The sequence below is a fragment of the Cervus elaphus genome, chromosome 13 (assembly GCF_910594005.1).
Source record: "Cervus elaphus chromosome 13, mCerEla1.1, whole genome shotgun sequence".
Classification (NCBI taxonomy): domain Eukaryota; kingdom Metazoa; phylum Chordata; class Mammalia; order Artiodactyla; family Cervidae; genus Cervus; species Cervus elaphus.
The window spans coordinates 60,742,109-60,761,599 of NC_057827.1; the positions used below are offsets into that span (position 1 = coordinate 60,742,109).

General features: G+C 50.5%; 1 protein-coding gene across 2 annotated transcripts; it reads left to right on the forward strand.

The window, feature by feature from the left end:
* Nucleotides 1-3,493: 3,493 nt before the first annotated feature.
* On the forward strand, nucleotides 3,494-9,494 carry LOC122706235 (interferon alpha-inducible protein 27, mitochondrial-like). Of its 2 annotated transcripts, none has more exons than XM_043921310.1 (6): nucleotides 3,494-3,613; nucleotides 4,744-4,896; nucleotides 5,821-5,949; nucleotides 7,777-7,806; nucleotides 8,611-8,772; nucleotides 9,257-9,494. In XM_043921310.1, the coding sequence occupies exons 2-6, from the start codon at nucleotides 4,773-4,775 to the stop codon at nucleotides 9,337-9,339; spliced, it is 528 nt and encodes a 175-aa protein (XP_043777245.1). In that variant the 5' UTR covers nucleotides 3,494-3,613; nucleotides 4,744-4,772; the 3' UTR covers nucleotides 9,340-9,494. The 2 variants fall into 2 exon arrangements, with proteins under 2 accessions (XP_043777245.1, XP_043777246.1); XM_043921311.1 differs by having other exon boundaries at nucleotides 4,747-4,896.
* The last annotated feature ends 9,997 nt before the right edge of the window (nucleotides 9,495-19,491 follow it).

Genomic DNA, 19,491 nt, shown 5'->3' on the forward strand with positions numbered 1-19,491 from the left:
TTGATAAGTACTTTCAGTGTCCTTTTAAAGTGACTTCTGGGACTTCCCTGGTGTTCCAGGGGTTAATTCTCCCTGCTTCCACTGCAGAGGGAGCAGGTTCATTCCCCGGTTAGGGAACAGATCCTGCTTGCAGCAAGAGGTGGCCAAAAAAAAAAATTTTTTTTTAAGTAAATATAAAGCAACTTCTCTTGATGGAGGATAGATAGATAAATAGATGGATGTGAAATAGAGCTATAGAGATAGACAACATCAGAGAAAACATTTAATGTAATCCTCTTATATGCTTTTTTATTGATAGAGTTTCGTTTTGACTCACACATATTGTTGTGTAGCTGGCATTTTCCTGTTCTATAGGTCTTTCCTATTATTTTTAGCTACTGCTTGGCATTCCATGATAATCATATACCATATAATATTTAGCCTTTATCTATTTTACTAATACTTGTGTAGCTGGATCTTAAAAAAAAACAAAAACCAAACTTTCCTTCTTTGGAAGAATCTCAACGGAAACTTCAAAGCTGAAAACAGTGGGAGACAGGGACCCCCATTTCTGAGACAGCTGCTGGCCCTGCCCCTTTGGGCTAACAGTTCTGTGACTATCAGCCCTTAGTACCCATATCCAGTCTGTCTATGGGAGGGCTTGGGATTCATTGGAAAAGATGCTTTAAAAGGAATTCCTTCAACCAATATGTGCTGAGTGCCCACTGGTGCTGAGTGCCGTGATACATGCTTAACGAGACAGAGACCTCTGTCCTTGTGGAGCTTTGATGGGGGCCTGGAGCACGCCTAAGCCTTTTTTGGTCCTTCTTGGAGCCCCTGGGGTGGGCAGTGTAAGGACCTTTGAGACCTGGGACTGTTGGGTCCATCCAGGGCTGATCGTCCACAGCGAGCGGGCAGTGGAGGAAAGACTGGACTGTTGGAGTTCGGCTGTTTGAGGAAACCATGTTCCTGAGGGTCACACAGAGGCTTGGAGAGGCGATGGGGCACGAGCCGTCTTCAGAAGACTCAGCCAAGCGGGTGCTCACCTAGGTGTGGAGACCTGGAAAGAAAGGGATGCAGCAGGGGCAGGAGGCGGGGAAAGCAAAAGGGTCCAGAGAACTCAGGTAAAGAACAAAATGAGAGGGCCCCATGCAAAGTCAGTAAAGACGCATCAGCTCATCTATGAAATGGGGACAGTAGTATCTCTTCATGGAGAAGGCAATGGCACCCCACTCCAGTACTCTTGCCTGAAAAATCCCATGGACGGAGGAGCCTGGTAGGCTGCAGTCCATGGGGTGGCTGAGAGTTGGACACGACTGAGCGATTTCACTTTCACTTTTCATTTTCATGCATTGGAGAAGGAAATGACAACCCACTCCAGTGTTCTTGCCTGGAGAATCCCAGGGACGGCGGAGCCTGGTGGGCTGCCTCCTGTGGGGTCGCACAGAGTCAGACACGACTGAAGAGACTTAGCAGCAGCAGCAGCAGCTGTGTCTCTTCATGGGGTGGTTGGGAGGATTAAAATGCTTAATACCTGAGATCACAGTGCTTGGCCCAGAATAAGTGTCCCTTTGTAGGAGCACTCTGCTGATGCTGTGTCGGTCTGTCTTTGGCACCCTCTGGTGGGAGACATTCAAACTCCCAGCTCTTTGTAGGCTCTTGGACCCTGCTGTCAGCTGGGTTCGCTTACCCACAAGGTCCTTGACAAGGGGAAGCTTCCCCAGACTGGATAGCTCCGCCTCTGTTCTCCACCACTTTCCTCCAGCAGTGCACCCATCCTGGGTTCCCCTCCACCTCTGGGCAGTGCTGGTGACAGCTCTGTTCCAGCTCTGCCTGCCTGGTTCCACATTTGGTCCACCGGAAATTGTAAGGAGCTCTAAGGGGGGCAGCTCCCCCACCCAACCCATCCTCAGAGTAGTCCCCTTCCTGTCTCAGGACGGCCTGCGCACCAGTTTCCTGCCTTTAGCCTTTGTAGACCCAAGAGAGACATGTGTCATTGCTTCCCTCAAATTCCAAGGGATTCTCATCAAGCTTTCCAAGGGAGTCCCCCTGAGGTCCAGCCGGGGAACCACTTGCTCTCCTGTCACCCTTGGGACTTGGAGGAAAGCACTGGCCACCAAGCCTCTCTAGTTCTCTCTTTCTCCTCCCTTTCCTCCCCAATCTCAACTTCCTAACTCATTATTCTACTTCTTTGAAAACTAGTTTTCTGGTTTCTTAGCATAGTGTTCCAGCAGAGGTTACAAGGTCAAGTTTCTTGGCACGTGATTGACACTTTCCCTGTCTTTGAACCCCAGTTGAAACAGCAATGAACGCTCAATCAATTCCAAGAAAAGTACGCATTTAATACTTATATGTGTTAAAAATATAAATCCATGCCTGGGAATCCGTGCGTGTGTGCTCAGTGTCCGACTCTTTGACCCCATGGACTGTAGACCCCCAGGCTCCTCTGTCCATGGAGTCTTCCAGGCTAGAGCAGGTTGCCATTTCCTCCTCTAGGGGATCTTCCCAACCCAGGAATGAAACCTGTGTGTCTTGCATCTCTTGCCTTGGCAGTCGAATTCTTTACCACTAGTGCCACCTGGGAAGTCCCTTGCCTGGGACTAATCAACCCTAAATTCTCAAGGGTGACTATCTGTGAGAAGGCAGAGAAAGGAGGAACATGAGAAGGGGTTCTCAGGTCACGTAAATGGTATCTGTAACATTGGAAGTCCTGAGCTCAGGGGTGGGTGAAGAAGTGTTTGTTTTTATTATCTATAGCTTTTTGGATGCCTGAAAATATTTCATGTTCTATAATATTACATATTACATATTTAAATTTTAAGAGTAAGGTGAAAAAGAGGAGAGCAATCGTCTACAACTCTTTGAACAATTTGCAGTAAAGGCAGCAGAGAAATTAAATGGCACTTGGTAAGACGTTGAGAGCAGGAAGTGGTTAGAAAGTTGATCTCTGTAATAACAGTTGGTCCTCTGGGGAAGGTGTTCTGAAAAGCAAGTTCAGGCGCCCCAGGCAGAGGGAGGCCAAACAAACCCAAACTTTGGAGTTTGAAGCAGAGAAAGGTGTATGGCAGGGCCGCACAAGGAGAGCGAGTGGCTCGTGCCCCCCGAAACTTAAACTCCCTGAAGGGTTCAGTAAAGTATTTTTAAAGGCCAGGTGAGGGAGGGGTGGCCAGGGTATATGATCTGCTCCTGCACAATTCTCTGACTCACTGATGGGGACCACCCCTTAGGCACCAGTAAGTCTAGGGGCTACGAGCTCAGGATCATCCAGTAGTTAATTTCTTCCATTTGGTAGTGGTTTTAGCGTTTGAAAAATTCAGGAAATTAGCATCAGCTACTGTTATCTCTGAACGAACTTCGAACTTCGAACTTCGGAGAAGAGCTAAAGCAGAGGACGTGGGGGAGGGGTGTCCGGGAAGCATCCAGTGGGTTCTATGGGCTTACCAAGAGAGGAGAAAACTGGGTGTGACTTTCGTTATCCCGAGAAAATGAAAGCTATCTCATTGGCTGTTGTTAAGGGAGCTGTTCCTCCCTCTGCGAAGCTGCTGTAAACAGCCTGCTTCAGATCTTCCCTGAACACAGCCAAGCTCGAGATAACCGGGGCAGGTCCACGTCTTCAGAAAGTCTGCTCCGCCGGGTAAGACGAGGGGTGGGGGTGGGGGGGTGGGAAGGGGCTGCTGCCTCCTGTGGCCCCCACCCTCGGGGAGCTGGTGGGCTCGGTGACTGTAGGGGGACCCCGGTGGATCCACTGGGAGAACTGTCTCATGTTTCTCATCTGGGCGGCTGCAGTCAGAGAAGCTGGGTCTCCAGAGGGAAGGACTTAAACCTCCACCCATCCCTGGGCTCTGAGATCTGGGAGCAGTGAGCCTCGTCCGTGCCCGAGTGACCCTCAAGTCTTGAGGCTGGGTGGGGGCGAGATGGGCAGGTGACGAGACAACAATAGGAGGAAGCAAATCAGAGCCACTCCAAGGCCATGCTTTGGAAGCCCCTAGACCTGTATCTGGAGAAGGCCATGGCACCCCACTCCAGTACTCTTGCCTGGCAAATCCCATGGACGGAGGAGCCTGGCAGGCTGCAGTCCACGGGGTCACTAAGAGTCAGACACGGCTGAGCGACCTCACTTTCACGCATTGGAGCAGGAAATGGCAACCCACTCCAGTGTTCTTGCCTGGAGAATCCCAGGGATGGGGGAGCCTGGTGGGCTGTCGTCTACGGGGTCACACAGAGTTGGACACGACTGAAGTGACTTAGCAGCAGCAGAGCTGTGTCAGTTGCCGTGCACTTTGCCAAGCAAAGATCTGTGACCTTGGATGAGTCACTTACCGTCCCTGTGCCAGGGTTTTTTCATCATAAAATGGGGATGATGATCTCATTCTTCTCGTTGAGTTAGGGAGGAGAGGGCATGAGAACAAGAACCCGACCAACTTGACCCGTGGCCCATGCCTTAAAAACGTGATTGGTTCTGATTTCCTAATTCTGGCACCTTTTAAATGGCTCCATGGAGGTTTAAGGGCGTTCTAGAAACGTGAGTTTTGGGAGGAGGGAAGCAGACCACCTCAGGAAGTAAAATCTCCTTCCCCCTTCCCCACCTGCCTTCCCCTCACTCTGTCACCCCAACACCGTATCTTTGGGCCCTTCCCAAGCCCGCGTTCTCCACAAGCTCAGAGCAGCTTCTCTACCCGCTGGAGCCCCTTGAGATTTTTCAAGGCGGTGGGTCTGTCCCCAGTTCTGGTGTCCCTATCCCCCATCCAGGCTCCACTCTTTCAGCAGGTTTGGTGCCGGTCAGTTTTGGTGCCATGGAATTCACCAAGGTTGCCTTCTTAGCCTCTAAGCTGGCTTCCAAGATACTGTCTGCAGGGAGCCTGGCCAAAGTGGGTGGGGCGGCCTCCAGCAGCATCTTGGCAGGACTGCCTTCCCTGGGTGAGTGTTCCTGGTAGGGGCTGGTGGGGGGCCGGGTGTGGGGGCACCAGGCAGCGCACAGGGTCCTGCCCTAGGAGTCTTGGGTGGGGAGAGCGGCATCACCCTCAGCCCGTCTCCCTCCCCTGTCCTTCCCCTTGGGTATATGCCCTGGCTTTCTCTCTGAGAAGGGTCAGAGGGAGGCAGGACTCTGACATGGGGGACATGGGGGAAGTGGAGAAGTTGTACAGGGGATCTGGGTCCCTTGCCTCTCCTGTCTGGACTAAGGGATCCTGTGGCTGGGACCCATTCTCTGGCTCTCATTTCCCCGGGGATACACCCCTAGAATTCAACTCCTTTATGTTTTTGCCCAAGTGACCAGCCAGCCTTTTGTAAGTTTGTCCTGCTAGATTTCAAATCCAGAGCACAATTCTGAATTTTGAATACAATTCTTCAATTCAGGTCCATTTCCTTCTTGCAAGCCCCATCTTTGATTTTATTTAATTAGTCTCACTTTATATCTTGCCTTTTGCTTGCAATTCCCTCTCCCCAAGTCAACCTTTCTAATATGTTGAACGTGCATCTGTTTTTCATCTACATTTTTGCAAAATAGGTGTTGTTTTTTTTGTTTGTACGCATTTTAATTTACGTATAGAAGAGTGTGTGGAATATCTCATTTTATTGCTATTGCCCCACCCCGCCCTGAGAACTTTGTGTTTTGAGATCCATCAGGGTTGATAGGTGAGCCTGTATCCCTTGCTTCCAATTGCTACACAAAGTGCTCCCATGTGCAGCCGCCTTCATTCACCTTTCTGTGCCCTGGGGTGGACCCCCGGGATCGCTCCACCTCTGCCAATGCAAATACTACAAGATGGAAGTGGGGGTGGGACGGGGCTGCCTGACCTCTGACCTCCGACTCCTGTGCATTCACCCTCTGTTCTTTCTCAGGGCTCACTCTGCCATCCAGTGCTGCCCTGGCGGGGGCCACGTCTACCCTGGGATCCTTGGTGGGGACGCTGAAAGGCTCCTTCCTGCTCGGATCCCCTGCTGTGGCCCTGGGCACTTTGCCAGTAGGAGGTAACTAGCCCTGGGTGATACATACCGCTCCTTGGACTTCCACTTAGCGCGGGAGTGGGACAAGAAAGTTAGGGCCTTGGCCACAACTGGTAATACTTCTTCATGATCAGAAATAAGAGAACTCAGCGAATGAGAAGCAGTTCATAACACAAAATAATCAGAACAGCTACATTTTACCAAATGCTGTGTGGTATCCTAAGCTTAGCACTTGACATTTGGCAATTCATTTAATTCTCATAACAATCCCAGAGGAAGATGATATGACCTCTTATTTACAAGTGAAGGAACCGTTGTCCGAGGGCCCTGGGTTGGGAGGTGGGGTGAACGGCTGCATCCGAGCCTGGGACAGGAAGTAGAACAGAAATGCAGGGGCCCAGGCCTGGGAGGAAGCCTCGGGGCAGGGTAGGTTCTGAAAAGCCCAGAAGGGCCAGGCCCCTCTCCCCGAGGGTGACCACTGGGTGAGCCCAGCAGACAGACCATCAGAGACACAGCACCCTCTCCCCTGTGCTTCAGGGCCCAGGCACACCAGGCTGCCGGCCAGCTTGCCATGCTCTCTCCTCTCAAACAGTAACACTGAGCCTCAAACACTCTAATCGGCTCTTAATTCTTGAGTCTCCAGTTCCATACCCCAGCCAGGTGGCTCACTGGTCACTTTGTTGTTGTTTAATCGCTCAGTCACATCCGACTCTTTTGCAACCCCATGGCCTGGAGCCCACCAAGCTCCTCTGTCCATGGGATTTTCCAGGCAAGAATATGGAAGTGGGTTGCCATTTCCTTCTCCAAGGTATCTTCCCAACCCAGGGATCAAACCCACATCTCCTGCATTGGCAGGCAGATTCCTTACCACTGAGTCACCAGGGAAGCCCTACTGGTCACTTAGGGTTTGATTTTCATACCCTCTTTACTTCCTTAACTGCAGCCCCAAAACTCTCTTCTTGGGAGGCTGGCTGAGCCCACTCCCGCACACCTTGCTGTTTTTAGAACTCCTGGTCCCCACTGGCCCCAAAGATTGCAGTCTTGGCTTCTACGGCTGCCGCAGACTAAGACCTCTGCCAGGGAGTTCCAGGAACTCTCAGTTTCAGGGAACCATGGTCCTGTGCTGTGAATGGCTCCAGTCACAGGGAAGCAAGGATGGTTCTGACTGAGAGAGACTGGGGCAGCCTTCCAGAGGAGGAGGCAACAGGTGTGGTCTTGAAGAATCAGGAGCATTCAAGGCGTTCCAGCACTGTTCTCAAGTAGCACTCAAGCATTCAACAATGTTTGCCCAGATTTCAGCGAAGTCCTGCAAAATTAAACATGTCTCTCTATGTGAGGATCTACTGCTATCTGAAGAACTTTCTCTGGATGATAGATAGGAGAAGGTCATATGATACCTCTGACTTCCACACTCACGGACTTCCCTGGTGGTTCAGTTGGTAAAGAATCTGCTTGCAATGCAGGAGAACTGGGTTCAATCCCTGGGTCAGAAAATTCCCTGGAGAAGGGAATGGCTACCAACTCCAGTATTCTTGCCTGGAGATTTCCATGGTCAGAGGAGCCTGGCAGGCTATAGTCCATGGGGTTGCAAAGAGTCGGACACAATTGAGTGACTAACATTTTCATTCCACACTCATAAAATACTGACCCTTTTTCAGATGAACTAACATCAGGGCCCAGAGAGCCCCTTCTTAGGAAATCCCATTTCTCTGGGTGAAGCAGGCAGGCTCCTTCCTTCCTGTGTCTCCCAGGCTGGGGCAGCCCCCTCCCTATAGGTTGACTGTGGGCTCAGTGAGTGGAGGGGTGGTGGCCAGTGTAGGTCCACTCACAGAATGTTCTTTTGGTTTCCAGCCAAGGCTGCTGTAGCTGTGGTGGGCGGAGGTGAGTCTCTGCTGGGCCGAACTCGCCCTTGTCTGTCCCCAAGCCCTGGGACTTGGGGAGCAACTGGCCTTGTACCTGCCCCAGCCTGCCCCAGGCCTCCTGTCCATGGTGGGGGAGGAGGCGATGGGATGAGAAATGAGGAGTTTCCTTGGAAACTCGTGTGGAGGCAGCCCCAATAGGGGCCCAGGTTTCTTGCAGACCCTTCACCGTGTGACCTTGGATGTGGCTTTGAAATCCTCTGAGCTCAGCTTTCCTCGTGAAAAACAGGCCAAGACTGCTCTTTCAGGGTTACCGTGAGGATTATGTAGGATGACACGTGTGCACGGTTTGGACACATGAGATGCACTGAGGAGAAGCCCAATGGCTCTGGCTTCCAAGGGCTCTGCAGTGATGCTGTGGAGGCCCAGAGCTGGGATTCAAGCGGGACTCAGAATGTGTTCCCTGCTTTATGCTGGGCCCTTGGTAAAATTTGCTTAAACATTTCCTCAGCAAAGAGAGGAAGCTTGCAAATGTCCCCCTCCCCCTCCCCAGTTCCAGCATCTTACTAAGGCAGAAACTGAGGCCTTTCCCGAGGAAGGTCCTGCTGAAAGCCAGCACCATATCCCCGGTGACTCCACAGCCCTTCCCTCCGCTTTCCCCATCAGCTGGGGCTTCCCTGGACTCCTGACTGCTGGCCATGCTGGAGTCTCTCCCAAGCCCAGACTTAACCTTCTCCAGACCTCCGAAAGCCCCCAAGCTTGATGTCATGAGTGTGTTTGGAGGGGGATATCCATCCCCCTCACCCTAGGTCCTCTCCCGGTACAGCTTCCACCGTGGCGGCTGTGCCCGCGGTGCTGAGCGCGGTGGGCTTCACCAGTGCAGGGATCACCGCCTCCTCCCTAGCGGCCAAGATGATGTCAATATCTGCCATTGCCAACGGGGGCGGAGTGGCCGCCGGCAGCCTGGTGGCCACCCTCCAGTCTGTGGGTAAGTGTCCCGGGCGGGGCTTGCTCCTAAGGCTGAGGGGGAAGGACAGGAGCCTCAGCGCCTCTGGTCCTGACCTCAGTCCCAGTGAGCCCCAGTCTGCCTGTCCCTTGGTATTGCCTCCGTGGTCCCCACCCCCCCCCCCCCTCTGGGTTTCTCTGAAGCAGATATAGGAAGGAGGGAAGATGCTCTGGCCTGTAGCTGTGCTGGGATCAGGCTGACTCTGCCCAAAGCAGATTTTCTGGGTTAGCTGGGGAATCTCTGTCCCACCTGGGGTTCAGCTTTCTTCCCTGGAGAGGGAGGCAGCTCCCGGCTCTTGATTTCATCACCGGAGTTCATGCTTTTGCGTACCTGCCTGCAGCAGCACTCCCGCAAACAGAGATCCCTGGGGGCTGGGGAAGCAGAAGAGGGTTCTGGGTGGGATCTCTGGGCCTGATGCCCCCCAGCCTGCCCACCCCACTCTACTCACCCTCTGCTTCTCCCCCAGGAGCAAGTGGACTCTGCATGTCATCCAAACTCCTGCTGGGCATCGCTGGGTCCACCCTCGCGTCCAAACTGGTGGGCCTCTAACAGTTCCCTGTCGCTCCCTTGGCAGAGAAGAGGACCAGGTGGGGCCCTGCCTACCAGCCTGATGCAGTGAGGGACCCAGTCCTGGGGTGACAAGTGCCAAACACTGCACCCCCAGAGGAAAATGAGAAATAAAAACGAGTTGTGAAAAAAAAAAAGCAAGTTTTGCCACGCCTCTGGGTCCCTTCCTTTTTTGCTGGCCTGAAGTCAGGTGCGGGGGGAAGGCTCACCACTCTTAGAGTGACACGGTGTTGGGGTGCCCAGAGCTGGACTGAGTCTAAATGTGAAGACCGGAGGCTCCCCCTGCCTGGCTTAGGGCTGTGTGTGACCCCAGGGGAGTCGCCTCCACTCTGGGTCTGCATTTACGCTTCTCTACATAGGGTGTTCATTTGAATAAACTCAAAGGTCTCAGCTAGGGTGAGTGTTGGGCACAGTGCCTGTGCAAAGTCAGGAATGGAATGGAAGGGAGCTTCCTCTCTGGAGCTTCATTTGCAGGCCCCCTACCCATGGCTGTTTCCTAAGTGGCCAGCCTCAGGCTCAAAAGGAAGGGTCTCAGGATGTCACTGCTTCCTTCCGAAGTCAAGTCCAATGCCTTGGCTTTCCCCCCCCCCCTCAATAGTTAGAAAGGAAACCTAGTTTGTCAGGGGGGCCTGATTTCCCAGCTCGTGGTGCTAGTGGCAAAGAACTCGCCTGGCAATGCAGGAGATATAAGAGATGCGGGTTCAAACCCTGGGTTGGGAAGATTCCCCCGGAGGAGGAAATGGCAACCCACTCCAGTATTCTTGCTGGGAAATCCCATGGACAGAGAAGCCTGGCGGGCTACAGTCCATGGGGTCACAAAGAGGCATTTACAACTGAAGTGACTTGGCACAGCTGCACTGATCTCTCCACTGCAGGGCCTTGGTCCCTAATTACCCTTCTCACCCCAGGGTGAGGCCTTTTAGAAACTCCTTATCAGCAGGATGGGTTCCATCCCAAAACACCAGAAAATTCACTTAGGGGTTGATTCAGTCCTCCTTTCCACAAAATCTCTGAGCATGTGCTGTAGGAGAGGCACTGGGCTTGGTGCTAGGGAATTTGGCCTTCCCGAGGCAGCACTCCTAGTTGGCTGGGTGGATGGACCTCCATTGATGTTGGCTTCTGATGACACCAGAGGCCAGCCCGGGGCTCTGGGCATGCCCAGAAGGAAGGCACAGGACAGTACCGTCTTAGTCCTTTCAGGCTGCTGTAACAAAAATACTATAAAATGGGCAGCTTATAAAGAACAGAAATTTTATTTCTCATAGTACTAGAGGCTGGGAAATCAGAGATCTAGGCTACAGCAGATTTAGGTTCCTAGGTGACTGACTTTTCCCTGGGTCCTCACTTGATGGCAGGGGCAGAAGAGTGCTCTATGGCCTCTTTTATAAGGACACTGCCAGCTTAAAAAAGTCACAACCTAAAAGATGAGAATTGGGTTTTATTTGGTGGGAATTTTTAAGACTTCAAGCCCAGGAGACAGCATCTCAAGTAACCCTGTGAGAACTGCCCCGAGAAGGTGAGGGGAGGAGTCAGGTCATATAGAAGTTTGTAACAGAGGGCAGGTAGTCTGAACATCAAAAGTATTGTTGTGAATTAAAGGAAACTAGATATCTCAGGTTAAGAAATTTAGTGCTTTTCTGTGCATGGGGCTTTTCAAGGTATGGGAAGATGCTAGAGTCTGGGCTCACTGAAATCATTTCTTTCATATGCATCTCAGCTATCTGGGGCCAATATCCTGTGTTTTTCACATCCTGAGTTCCTCAGTGCTCACTGTAGGGAGGGGCTGCAGCCTAATGCTGCCAGATGGAGCAGGCATCCTTCTCCTTCCTAGCTGCCCTGCAGGACTGGAATCGCTGGTGACTGTGACATCCTTGTTTATTGATATGGCAGGAAATGCTCCATTTCTCAGGGGGATACAAACATTCAGACTATAGTAGGCATATTGAGGAAGGGGAGCTTGAATTCTGTCTGGAGAGTTTTGGAGGAATGCTGAAGGGTTTTCAATATGGCTGTGACCCTATCACAAGCCCGACACCCCTGACCACTCTCTCCTAGGAGCCATCAGCAACCTGACAGGATCTCAGTTCCCAGCAAGCAGAGTAGCTCCTGCTCACAGCAACTAGAGAAAGCCCCAGAACAGCAGTGAAGACCCAGCACAGTCACAAATAAATAAAATTAAAAAAAAAAATTAACCACCCCATATTTCACAGCCTCTTGCCTTCTGAGAGAGCCCATATTCTGTCTATAGAATGTGTATCTCTCTAAATAAATCCAGTTACCTATCACTTTGCCTCTTGCGGAATTCCTTCTGTGCTGAAATATAAAGAACCCGAGCTTTCTTAAGTCCTGAGACCAGGTGTGTGATCTGAATTAAAAGACAGTGGATTCAAGTCCCAACCTGGGTTTTGGCTGGATTTGAGTCCCGTCTGAGTTGTGCAGTTTCAGGAGGGCGTGAAGAGGCAGGGCAAATTCCCACTGTGGGAATCTAGCTAGGATGGCTTCCTGTCTTCATCAACATGGCAGAGGACTACTCTTTCCTTCTGGCAAAAATCAGAGCCCTGATCTTTGGCTGGTATATGATTCCCAGGCAAGGACTGCATTCTCAGTCCTCTTGCAGTGAAGTGCTCACAGGACTGGGTCTGGCCAGTGGGAAGTGAGTGGAAATGTATGCAGCTTTCTGGGCATGCCCTTAAGGGGAGTGGGGGGCTCCGCCTTGCCCCTTGGCCTCTTCCCGTGGGCTCTGCTGTGGTCAGGGGGGTGACCATCCTCCACCTGCAGGTGACAGCAGCATTTTAAGGAAGGCAGAGCAACAAGACCGCAGGAGCCTGGGCCTCCCTGAGCTGAACCCACACTCCAGCTGAGACTCTTATATGACTGAGTAATAGAGAAAGAAGCCTCTCTTGCTTAAGTCAAGAGGGCTTCTTTTACAATAAGCAAATGTATATTCTCGTGAACACGGGAATCTTTTGATTACAAGTAATAGAGAAATCAATCCAATAGAGTTATTTTTACCTGTTCCTTCTCAAAATCCCACTAAAACAACAGGAAAGGACTAAAGAAAGGCTTAAACCCATATCAACAAAGAGACTGGGACAGAAGAGGACAGTAACATAATTTAGAAGGCAGAAGTCACACAGACATGGGGCTCCACTTGGCGGTCCCAAGAAAGTTGAATCTTAAGGTGTCAGTGGATAAAGGGGAAAAGAAGCAACTTTGCCCTTAGGACCCCCAGAGCCTTGGACATCAGAGTGGTGTGTCCTACTGCAGGTAGACAATAAGATTGACTGGCAGCAAGAGGGCTGGCTGGAAGTCTATTTAGGAAGCAGGCAGGCCCCCAGGGAGTCCCCTCTAGTAGACTCCTGGAAGTTTAGTTTTGGTGAGGTGGGGCCCCTGGGCCAGGAGGCACCAGGAGCTTCAAACTAGAATGAAAGTCTCCATACAAGGGCTGAGACTCTCAGTCTTCCTCGTTGACAGGAACTGAGAATGCTGTAGCTAGCCTACAACATCCAAAACGGAGGGAGGAAAATTCTTCTTGAGAATCTGACCAGCCCAAGAAAAGAAACTGCTCATGTTCTGATATCTGGAAGGAGATGCCTGTTGAAAGGTTCATCCAGACCTCATATGGTCTCCAAGTTGACGAGAGGGACTCCTGTGGCAAAGCTTGTCATGGTGTTGCCAAATTCCTGACTCCTTTTCCACTGATGCTGAATAGACAGAAAAACATGCTCCAAAAGGATACATTGACCACAGTGTTTGTTGCAGCACTGTTTAAAAGCCAAGACATGGGAGCAGCCTAAGTGTCCATTGACAGAGAACTGGATAAAGAAGATGTGGTACATATATACTCAGCCATTAAAAATTATGAAATGATGTCATTTTCAGCAACATGGATGGACCTACAGATTGTCATACTGAAGTGAAATCAGATGGAGAAGGATAAATATCATGTGACATCCCTTATATGCACAAACTGAAAAGAAAGTATACAAATGAATTTATTTACGAAACAGAAAGAGACTCAGAGAACAAACATGGTTGCCAGCAGGAAAGGTTGAGGAAAGGGATAGTCAGGGAGTTTGGGATGGACATGTACACACTGCTATATTTAAAATGGATAACCAGCAAGGACCTACTGTGTAGCACATGGAACTCTGCTCAAGGTTATCTGGCAGCCTGGATAGGAGGGGAGTTTTGGGGGAGAACAGATACATGGCTGAGTCCTTTCCCTGCTCACCTGAAACTATCACAACATGTTAATCAGCTATATCCCAATTAAAAAAGAATACGGAGATAGAGTTTGGAGGAAATTGAAAGATGGCTTTATTCCTCTACCAGGCAAGGGGAGAACACAGCAGGCTATTGCCTCAAGAACTGTGCCTCCTCCTAGGGGAATTTAAAGAAGTTATGTAGAATTTAAATTTAAAGAAGTTATATATAAAGAAAGCTGAGTACCGAAGAATTGATGCTTTTGAGCTGTGGTGTTGGAGAAGACTCTTGAGAGTCACTTGGACTACAAGGAGATCCAACCAGTCCATCCTAAAGGAAATGAACCTTGAATATTCATTGGAAGGACTGATGCTGAAGCTGAAACTCCAATACTTTGGCCACCTGATGGGAAGAACTGACTCATTTGAAAAGACCCTGATGCTGGGAAAGATTGAAGGCAGGAGAAGGAGACGACAGAGGATGAGATGGTTGGATGGCATCACCGACTTGATGGACATGAGTTTGAGTAAACTCCGGGAGTTGGTGATGGATAGGGAGGCCTGGCGTGCTGCAGTCCATGGATTTGCGAAGAGTTGGACACGACTGAGCAACTGAACTGAACCGAACTGATGTAGCCTGGGTCTTGTGGTTTTAGGGTAAACGATTGGCTCAAAGTAATGAACGTCTTGCACTGTTCTTCCTGAATTATTTCAAAACAGTCACAGCTGGTGTCAGGCAGCCCAGTAATTGGATCCATTTATCTCTGGGTTATTGACCTGTGACCTTCTTTCTGAAATGCAAACAGCTATAAGGGGTGATTTGCTATATAAGAGAGTGCAAAGAGAGCAAATACCAAGTGCAGGATCTAACTTACATCAGCTGTCCCCAACCTTTATGGCACCAGAGACGGTTTACATGGAGGACAATTTTTCCATGGGCCGATGGGGTGGGTGATGGTTTGGGGATGATTCAAATGCATTACATTTATTGTGTACTTTATTTCTATTATTGTTACATCAGCTCCACCTCAGATCATCAGGCATTAGATCCCAGAGATTTGTGGACCCTGGGTTTACATAGTATTGGGGTGATAGGTTAGCTTTCTGAAGGACAGATTGAGTCAGACACTACAGATTAGTAACTGTTAAAAGTGGGGCTGATTAACTCTTTCAGGCCTGTTTACACTTCTCCTCTAGCCTGCTCCTTGTTCTCCTTACTTCCTTTGTTCTCAGGAGAGGAAAGAAACTTCATTTCTGTTGTTATTGCAATGATGCGACATCTGTAAAGGCTCAGACACGAAAGGGTTTGTGCTCAGTCGCCCAAGTCTTTGCACCCCCGTGGACTGCAGCTCGACAGGCTCCTTTGTCCATGGGATTCTCCAGGCAAGAATACTGGAGTGGGTTGCCATCCATGCCCTCCTCCAGGGGATCTTCCCAACCCAGGGATCAAACCTGTGTCTCTTATGTCTCCTGCATTGCAGACAGATTCTTTACCACTGAGACACGTGGGAAATCTGACATGAAAGGGAAGCAGATGTAAATCTCTCCCCCAACCCTGGCATCTCTGGCCCTCTTTCCTCTTTGCCCCCAGCCTTGGGTCACTCATCCTTTGACAGAATCACAGCTTCACCACTGGCTCACTCTCCCCCTGAGAGAATCGAGGGACCAAAGGGGCCCCATGGCTGGTCTGAGACTGTGGGAAAGGGAGGTGGGGGGAGGGTAGCAAGCCCAGGGAGGATATGGACTGGAGTGCCAAGACGTCCATAGAATCTGCACTGGGGGAGGGAGGAAAGGGCTTCCGTTTCCTTGGAGCCCCACCCTCTGTCCTCCTGAGTCCCCACAGCAACTTCTGAGACACCCCTGGGGCATCCTAACCACCCCCATGTTCATGCATGCATGCTAAGTCATATCTGACTCTCTGTGACCCTATGAACTGTAGCCTACCAGGCTCCTCTGATCATGGGATTCTCCAGGCAAGAATACTGGAGTGGGTTGCCATTTCCTCCTCCAGGGGATCTTCTGACTCAGAGATCAAACTTGGTGTCTGTTACCCCCAGAGCAATTCTAAAAGCACTGGGACAAGAGCAGCAGCATAAGGAAGCTGTGGTACATATACACAATGGAATATTACTCAGCCATTAAAAAGAATTCATTTGAATCAGTTCTAATGAGATGGATGAAACTGGAGCCCATTATACAGAGTGAAGTAAGCCAGAAAGATAAAGACCAATACAGTATACTAACACATATGTATGGAATTTCAAAAGATGGTAACGATAACCCTATATGCAAAACAGAAAAAGACCCAGATGTACAGAACAGACTTTGGGACTCTGTGGGAGAAGGCGAGGGCGGGATGTTCTGAGAGAATAGCATTGAAACAAGTATACTATCAAGGGTGAAACAGATCACCAGCCCAGGTTGGATGCAGGAGACAAGTGCTCAGGGCTGGTGCACTGGGAAGACCCAGAGGGATCGGGATGGAGAGGGAGGTGGGAGGGGGGATCGGGATGGGGAACACATGTAAATCCATGGCTGATTCATGTCAATGTATGGCAAAAACCACTACAGTATTGTAAAGTAATTAGCCTCCAACTAATAAAAATAAATGGGGAAAAAAAGTTATTTGATAGTATTTTTGATGTTTTAAGAATAAAAATAAGTCAATAATTATAAAAAAGTAAACAACAATAAAAATATATTTACTCTTGTTAAGACATTGCGCGTGAAGCATCACATAAAATCCACACACTATTCCAAGAAAGGTCACACTGCCACCCCTGTTTTTACAGACGTTGTTTAAAGAACCTATAAGACACGACCCCAAGTCCCTGACTCTGGCTGCTATTGAAGACAGGCTTCTTTCCATAACTCACATTTTCTTGGTGCATTATTTCCAGGAGATCTGGAGCCTTTACCTGGCTCGCTGCCCATCAGTTCTGTCCCAGCTGCCTGCTCAAGCAATCAGCTTGTGTTCAGGGAGATAAAATAGCTTTCATAATGACTCAAATAATTTCAGATTGATGAAGAAACCTGAGGTTGGGGAGGTATACACTTAAATGATTACAACCCTTGTCCAGCCAGCCTCCGCCAGACTCTCTTGAGTGACTTTGGAAACAGAGATCTTCCAGCAGAAAAGGAAACCGAAAAGGAAAGGGAAACTGAAATTGTGCCAGGCTTTCCCTGACAAACTACAGAATTAGGGACTGTCCGCTGGTTTGCGTGATCGCCCTCAAGGGCCTTGACCTGTGGCTTTGTGCAGATTAGTGTTTCCTAGATCTTGGCTCCCTGTCTACCGATGCGGAGTAGAAATATGGAGATAGAGTTTGGAGGAAAAAGAAAAGAGCAGCTTTATTTATTTATTTATTTTTGAGGAGCAAAAGGAAACACAGTTGGCTAGGGCCTCAAGAACAGTGCGCCCCTCCCTGGGAATAGGGAGAGGTTTTCTATCATCATTGTTTTTCCTTTTGCAAGGTTTCGAAATGGCCACAGCATTTAGGCAATTGAGGAACTGGGTCTGATGTCCCTAAACTTATTGTCTCCTGACCTTTTTTTTTTTTCCCCTTGAAATGCAGATGCTGCAAGAGTGTGGGAGAGAAGAATGCCAGGTGCAGAATACAACTTGTATGAAGTCAGAGAGTAATTAGCTTTGTTTAACTTTGTGAAGGGCAACTCTAGCTACAAGTATTTGTTAGTGTTAATAGTAACAGCTAAAGAATAACCAAGATTGTTTAACTCTTGAAGATCTTTTTAGCTGGTATGTGCTGGTATGTGACCTCTGGAGGTGGGGAGTTATCCCCCAAAACTAAAACCTGTCCCTGGCTGGGGGCTATTCTGGGGGTGGGGGGGGACAAACACCTGACACCTCCAGCCTGCCTTGTCACCCCCAGGGGCAGGGCCTGGCAGGGGGGAGCAGCGGGCAGGCACTGGGAGCCAGTGTTGGGGAGACTGGGCAAAGCTCCCACAGGATCTGTTGCTCTAGCCCAGTGGAAACAGAGGTGAATGGGATTTATGCTGGGCCCTGCACGAGGTGCCCGGCAGGCAAGGGGGTGGGGCGAGGAGCGGGCTTTCCAGGTGGCTCAGTGATAAAGAATCCGCCTGCCAATGCAGAAGACACAGATTCGCCCCTGCGCCCGGCAGACCCCCGCACAGTCTGGCACAACTGGGCACGCGTGCCCTACGCACAGGAGGTCGATCTGATCAGGAGTTCAGCTGGGGGTCTGGAGTTTGTTGTTCCTTTGGCTGCCGTCTGTGATCCAGCAGCTTCACATCTGGGTTCCCTGGCCTTCCCGCAGTGTTGCTTGTCCTTTGCTAGCCTGGTGGTCAGGGCTGAGGGGTTCTCTGTGGCCCCAGGGGGGTCTCAGTCTTCGAAGCCACTGTGGACCTGGACTTGGGGGTGCTGGTTTCTGGATACCCTTCCCCTCCCCCTGCTGTCTCAGTGGTGGGCAGAGCCTTACCATCCGAGTCCAGAAAGGTTAGCACCCCAACTTCAGGGGGAAAGGTTTTTTTTTCTCCTTTTCTTTCCCGTCTACAATGATCTTCACCTGTGCTCTGCGGACTACCATTTACTCTCCTTGCCCTAGCAGAATAAGGCTTTTGTTCCCTAGGGGTGGGGCTGCAGCTCCCCTCTGCCAGTCTTGCCTCAATGAGGGACATTTTCCCTGGGTTTCCTCCTGCCTCCAGTCTTTCTTGGGAGTGCCCAGTGGGTCGCTGGGAGAAGAACCTTCAGGCTGGCCTGAAGCATCCATCCTTGGGACTGTAACTCCCCGGGGCCCCCCTGCACTCATGGTAGCCTACCCTTGCCCTTGAGGATAGTTAAGGCTTTCAGCTGAACTTGCACCCCCCTGCACTGGCCCCAGCTCCCTCCTGTGCTCTGCCCAGGGTGGTGTCCAGGGCTCTCCTTGGAGGAACCTGATCTCCCTGAGAATTCAGGCCCATCTGGTGGCCCTGCCTCTTCAGCTCTTTCAGGTGTTCAAGGGAAGTTATGCTTTTGTAGGTTTTCAGGCTTTTTCTTATTGTCAGGAGGAGTAACACTCTCTCCAGCTTCCTGTGTCCTAAGCAGCCCCTCCTTCTTCATAGGACCAGGAGCAGCAGTTTTAGAACCGATGATCTCCTCCTTTAAAAAGACTCCAGAGAATGAGGCCTCTCTGGAAGGAAGTGAGAGCTCATTCTGGATGGGAACGGAGTCTCAGGGGAGACCAAGAACTCTTGTTGCCAGGGGAGGAACTGGTAAATGCCAGTTCCCTTCCAATTTTCCAGACACAAAGCATAGGGACCGCTCCTGACCCCATCTCTTCCTCTCGAGGTGCCCACTGTAACACTTGGCACACTATACTGTCCTTGTCCTGGTGGTCTGATTGTCAGCCTCCCCACAGCATTCTGAGAAAGGCCGGTGTCCTGACCACCTCTGGATGTCTGGTGTCCATTAATGAGCAAGGGCATAGGGATCTGGGGTCAGTGGCTCTATACGCATCCTAGATACCCCTCATCTCTGCCTCACTAGGAACCTCTGTCAATCCCATCGTTGAGTGTGGCCTCCTAGATGGCTCAGTGGTAAAGAATCCACCTACCAATTCAGGAGACACAGGAGACTTGGGTTTGATCCCTGGGTCAGGAAGATCCCCTGGAGGAGGAAATGGCAACCCACTCCAATATTCTTGTTTGGGAAATCCCATAGACAGATGGGCCTGGTGGGCTATAGTCCAGGCAGTTGTGAAGAGTTGGACACGACTGAGCAAGTAAGCACTCAGCATTATTGAGTGAGTGGTAAACTGAGACCCACTGACGGCCCACGAATGGCCCTGGGTTATACAGCCCATGCTCTGTAAGATGGGGGCCAGTGAGAGCCTCCTGCCAAGTGATACTGTGCTTGATCAGCCAGCCACCCCTCTCTGCCCCCCACCAGAAGACAGGTTGGGAGTGTGGTGGT

Coding starts and splice junctions, on each gene's coding strand:
- LOC122706235 (XM_043921310.1), top strand. CDS start 4,773: ATGGAATTCACCAAGGTTGCCTTCTTAGCCTCTAAGCTGGCTTCCAAG. Junction 4,897..5,820: donor GGCAGGACTGCCTTCCCTGG/GTGAGTGTTCCT, acceptor GTTCTTTCTCAG/GGCTCACTCTGCCATCCAGT. Junction 8,773..9,256: donor GGCCACCCTCCAGTCTGTGG/GTAAGTGTCCCG, acceptor CTTCTCCCCCAG/GAGCAAGTGGACTCTGCATG.